Below are 6,000 nucleotides of genomic sequence, written 5' to 3'. Positions count from 1 at the left end.
CGGAGGGCGGGTATAGGAGATCAGAGGCTTTGCCAGGCTCCCCCCGCCGCCCACTCCTTTGCTGAGCTCCGCACAGGGAAAAAACACGCGCGCTCTCGGTCCCGTTTTCCATTGTGCGGGGCAAGGGGCCGGAGCTTTGCAGAGAGGCGTTTGTACCCCGGAGCCACCCATTCCACGGGGATCAGCAGCCTCTCCCGGGGGGCACTGCTGTGGGACTGCCTAGGCTCCAGAGAGACTCCCCCCCCGGTTTGTCAAGCACACCTCCCCAGAGCAGGGGGGTTACACGCGAACCGAGTCAGCCTGCAGACAGCAGGGCTGGGGGGAGGCAGGAAACAGCGAACACCACAACCACCTGAGCCCTCCGGCAGGAGCCAGGAGTAACGGGCTTGCTCCACTAGCCGCTCCGGGGCGCAGTTACTTTCCCCGAGCCCTTGATCTCGCCTTAGCCAGCTCCTAGCAATACCAAGGATCAGGTCAAGCTCTCTTGCCCGTACGCTCCGGGCAATGTTAACAGAGAAATCCGCGTTGTCTGTGGATTGATGCTGGGTTATATCATTTCCCAATAATAATCCCTGGTGTATGCAGGCTACTGAAATCACCCTTTAGCTTCCCGGTACCTGTTCATTTCAGATTGGGCCTGATCCCAATTGCCACACATTTCACAATCCCTTTTGTTTCACCTCTGGTTTTTAGCTAGGAGCTGGTACTTCTTTATTATCCTCTAGTTATTTGCTGAGTGCTGACAGCTTGCTCGTTGCTGTATACATCACAGAGCAGACTATGTCCCTGGCTTGAGGAGTTTACAAGTTAAGGGCTTGTCTAAACACAGTTCTAGTGCAGCTTTAACAACGGCACAGTGGTACCTGATGACAGAACAAGGAGTAATGGTCTCAAGTTGCAGTTGCGGAGGTTTAGGTTGGATATTAGGAAAAACTTTTTCACTAGGAGGGTGGTGAAGCACTGGAATGGGTTACCTAGGGAGGTAGTGGAATCTCCTTCCTTGAGGTTTTTAAGGTCAGGCTTGACAAAGCCCTGGCTGGGATGATTTAGTTGGGAATTGGTCCTGCTTTGAGCAGGGGGTTGGACTAGATGACCTCCTGAGGTCCCTTCCAACCCTGATATTCTATGATTCTATGATTCTATGACACTGCCATGCTGGCACAGAGGTGCTTATGTTGCTATTTAGAAAAGCTGGACCTGCACAAGTCCATGGGCCCAGACCTAATGCATCCAAGGGTGCTGATGTAATTGCAGAGCCATTGGCCATTATCTTTGAAAATTCATGGCGATCGGGGGAGGTCCCAGACAATTGGATAAAGGCAAATATAATGCCCATATTTAAAAAAGAGAAGAAAGAGAACCCAGGGAACTACAGACCGGTCAGCCTTACTTTAGTCCCCAGCAAAATCATGGAGCAGGTCCTCAAGGAATCCATTTTGAAGCACTTGGAGGAGAGGAAGGTGATCAGGAACAGTCAACATGGATTCACCAAGGGCAAGTCATGCCTGACCAACCTGATTGCCTTCTATGATGAGATAACTGGCTCTGTGGATATGGGGAAAATGGTGGATATGATATATCTTGACTTTAGCAAAGCTTTTGATATGGTCTCCCACAGTATTCTTGCCAGCAAATTAAAAAAGTATGGATTGGATGAATGGACTATAAGATGGATAGAAAGCTGGCTAGCTTGTCGGGCTCAACAGGTAGTGATCAATGGCTCGATGTCTAGGCAGCTGGTATCAAGTGGAGTGCCCCAGGGGTCAGTCCTGTGGTTGGTTTTGTTCAACATCTTTTTCAGTGATCTGGATGATGGGATTAATTGCACCCTCCGCAAGTTCGCGGATGACACTAAACTGTGGGGAGAGATAGATACACTGGAGGGTAGGGATAGGGTCCAGAGTGACCTAGACAAATTGGAGGATTGGGCTAAAAGAAATCTGATGAGGTTCAACAAGGACAAGTGCAGAGTCCTGCACTTAGGACGGAAGAATCCCATGCACTGCTACAGGCTAGGGACCGACTGGCTAAACGGCAGTTCTGCAGAAAAGGACCTGGGGACAAGAAGTTGGATATGAGTCAACAGTGTGCCCTTGTTGCCAAGAAGGCTAATAGTATTTGATATTGGGCTGCATTAGTAGGAGTATTGCCAGCAGATCGAGGGAAGTGATTATTCCGTTCTATTCGGCACTGGCAAGGCCACTTCTGGAGTACTGCATCCAGTTTTCGGCCCCCCACTACAGAAAGGATATGGAAAAATTGGAGAGAGTCCAGCGGAGAGCAACGAAAATGATTAGGGGGCTGGGGCACATGACTTACGAGGGGAGGCTGAGGGAACTGGGCTTGTTTAGTCTGCAGAAGAGAAAAGTGAGACGGGATTTGATAGCAGCCTTCAACTATCTGAAGGGGACTTCCAAAGAGGATGGAGCTCGGCTGTTCTTAGTGGTGGCAGATGACAGAACAAGAAGCAATAGTCTCAAGTTGCAGTGGGGGAGGTCTAGGTTGGATATTCGGAAACACTATTTGACTAGGAGGGTGGTGAAGCACTGGAATGGGTTACCTAGGGAGGTGGTGGAATCTCCATCCTTAGAGGTTTTTAAGGCCCGGCTTGACAAAGCCTTGGCTGGGATGATTTAGTTGGTGGTGGTCCTGCTTTGAGCAGGGGGTTGGACTAGATAACATCCTGAGGTCTCTTCCAACCCTAATATTCTATGATTCTATGGTACTTGATGGAAATTATATCCATATAAGAACCTTTATACCAGTATAGCTCCATCCACACAACGGGGTTGTATTGCTTTAACTGTATCTGTTTCTAAACCAATATAGTTAAGGCAATATAAAAACTGTGTGTCACACTGCCCTAATGATATGACCTTGCAAAGGCTATCAGGCATAGCGTTCACTACCCACAATCCCTTTTGAAGAAAGTGTTTGCAAGATTGGGATATATGAAGAGGATAAATCAAAGCTATGAAACTTGTCTAGACTAGTGGTTTTGGTCCTATTCTAACTAAAGTTAATTGATGGTCAAAAAATAATTAGATAAGTTCTTATAGAACAGGTTCACCAATTGCTATTAGCCAAGATGGTCAGGGATGCAACCCCATGCTCTGGGTGTCCCTAAGCCTCCAACTGCCAGAAGGATGACAGTGGATGGATCACTCAATAGTTACCCTGTTCTGGTCATTCCCTTTAAAGCACCTGTCATTGGCAACTGTCGGAAGACAAGTATCAGAGGGGTAGCCGTGTTAGTCTGAATCTGTAAAAAGCAACAGAGGGTCCTGTGGCACCTTTAAGACTAACAGAAGTATTGGGAGCATAAGCTTTCGTGGGTAAGAACCTCACTTCTTCAGACTTGCATCTGAAGAAGTGAGGTTCTTACCCACGAAAGCTTATGCTCCCAATACTTCTGTTAGTCTTAAAGGTTCCACAGGACCCTCTTTTGTCGGAAGACAGACTATTGAGCTAGATGGACCATTGATCTGACCCAGGGTGGCTATTCTTATGTTCTTAGGTGTTGGCAAAGGGGAGGGAGTTGGGTAATGAAGAGGAGTGGTAAAGAATGAGATCAAAGGTAGGCCACAGTACAACTGTGAGGGTGAGGAGCTTTAAAGTGAAAGGAAATAAAATTCAAAAGTTCCTGGGGCTTTTCCTGTGTACCTGGCTAGTGCATCGGTGTTCAAAGTGCTGTCCAGAGTGGTCACAATGAAGCACTCTGGGATAGCTCCCGGAGCAGGGCTGGCTCCAGGCACCAGCCCAGCAAGCAGGTGCTTGGGGCGGCCAAGGGAAGGGGCGGCACATCGGGCTGTTCGGCGGCAAGTCCCTCTCGGAGGGAAGCACCTACCGCCGAATTCCCGCCGAAGAAGAAAGCGGCGCGGTGGAGCTGCCGCCGGAGTGCCGCCGATCACAATTGCGATCGCGGCTTTTTTTTTTTTTTTTCGCTGCTTGGGGCGGCAAAAACCCTGGAGCCGGTCCTGTCCCGGAGCCCAGTACCACCGATTTGCATCCACACTACCTCAAATTCGACCCAGCAAAGTCAATTTTAGCACTACTTCCCTCACCGGGGAGGAGTACAGAAGTCGATTTTAAGAGCCCTTTTGGTCGATGGAACGGGGTTGGTTGTGTGGACACAGCCATTTTTAAATCTACCTAATGCGGCTAAATTCGACCTAACCCTGTAGTGTAGACCAGGCCTAAGAGGGCAGTGACCCACTCAGTACAAGTCACCAGGAAGTTTGTGTTTGTGGTTTTTTTTTATTGGTGGTACTATGGGGAGATTGTAGAGGAGTGAGGTGGGAAGCAGAGAGGAGGAAATTGCAAAGGAGAACATATATACCAAAGTTGTTTCTAAATCTGTGCCTTTATAAATGTTTGATAAACAATTAAATATAATCAAGAATTTGCTATTTTTTTCATTTATGAGAGGGGTTACAATTATTCAACAATTGTAATAGTATAAATTGTTTATGGGCCAAGGTCAGATGATGAATTCATATTGTTTCTGACATGTATTTCAGAGCAAGTCTCTTCTAACCATGACAACGCTTTAAAATAAAAAGTGGCTGTACAAAAATGGTCTATTCCCAGTGTGTATTCTGAGCCATATCTGCTTGCTTTAGTGACAAAATGCTCTTCTACTCCAATTATCAGATATTTGAGTGATAAAGGTGGTATTAAAAACTTCAGTAGAATAGAATTGGCTCAGTGGCCTCTGCGGGGCTATGGGAGAGTGAGCTGGATTGTGACTCCTCAGCAGAATTGTTAACTAAATTGACTGTGCAGTTTTTACCCCCTTACCACAGTGTACAGAAGAGCACACGTCAATTAAACAGTAAATGCCCCCACAAACGGATTTCTGGCTGAGTTTGCAGGTCTGGCAATTAGGAAAATCCATCTATTTACTTATAAACTGTGCAAATTTGTGAAGCCATTATAGACCATAAACCTGTTACCCCATGATGCAATTGTTAAAGGAATCACTTTCAGAGTAGTGGATGCAAAGCAGATATTAAGTTGTAATTATTACTGTATTTGTGGTCATAGAATCCCTCTTTCAGATGCCTTGATACTGTGTCTGGGCAGCACTGGTCCATATTACATGGCCTGACATTCACAGGGATGCTCAGTTAGGACACCATTGTCTTGTCCTTTTTTTTTTAAGCTCGTTTTGGAACAAGAGAGGTTTTATTTTGTCATTATAGCAGTCTCTGTTCCCAACACTCTCCCTGTCTGCGCCACAAAGGACATGAACTAGATTTCCAAAGGGGCTCAGCACCTGAAATTGGGGCACTTTTGAAAAAATTGTCCTCAGCTTTTAACTTCATGGCTCCAACCCTTTTCCTGACAAGGTTTGGAGATTGGCTGTTGCGTTGTCAGAATGCAACTTTGGAGAGTGAAATAAATGCTCAAATAATTCCTCAGCCTTTCCCAAGGAAAAGTGCTTTAGTTACTAACCAGAGTTTGTGGGTGAAATCCTGGCCCCATTTGAGGTCAATGGCAAAACTCCCATAGATACGACGGAACCATGACTTGACCCTTCATATTTCATTTAAGTGAATGTTCTAGGTTTACAGGCTTGATAAATATTTCTGTTCTGTATGTTTTCAGACTTGCTGATACTACGTGTATCCAGGATGAAGGTTTGTCGATACAAGATACAGAGCTGGTTCCTCTTGGCTTTTTTAGCGGTCACGGTTCATCTCATCCGTCATGTTCAGGGTCAAGGTAACAGATATATAAGACAGCAATGCTTTTTCATTAGATCACTCTGATGTGCAGAAGTGGGTTTCCCCTTTTACCTATGCAATAGTGTCTTCCCTTTGCTAAGGAGATAGTCCAGCATTATTGACATCAATGGGAGTTTTGCCATTGACTTCAAAGGGAACATCATCAGGCTCTAGCTCTTCCTGACTCATTTTCACATGTTCTCTGAACTGTAATGTCTTAGGAGGAAGCTTGCTCTTATTTATCTGTATAGTTAAAATGTCTGAAAATGGG

At 46.1% G+C, this 6,000-nt stretch overlaps 1 protein-coding gene across 1 annotated transcript in view; it reads left to right on the top strand.

The window, feature by feature from the left end:
* Positions 1–5,636: 5,636 nt before the first annotated feature.
* Positions 5,637–6,000, top strand: part of COL14A1 (collagen type XIV alpha 1 chain) — a 167,123-nt gene continuing 166,759 nt past the window's right edge. Inside the window, exon 1 of the mRNA XM_065399762.1 lies at positions 5,637–5,727. Within this exon, the coding sequence (XP_065255834.1) occupies positions 5,637–5,727 (91 nt within the window). The remainder of the gene's footprint in view (positions 5,728–6,000) is intronic.

Source organism: Emys orbicularis, chromosome 2, assembly GCF_028017835.1.
Source record: "Emys orbicularis isolate rEmyOrb1 chromosome 2, rEmyOrb1.hap1, whole genome shotgun sequence".
NCBI classification, from domain to species: Eukaryota; Metazoa; Chordata; order Testudines; family Emydidae; genus Emys; species Emys orbicularis.
The sequence above is the reverse complement of the archived record's forward strand: the minus strand, read 5'-3'. Positions and strand labels throughout refer to the sequence as shown.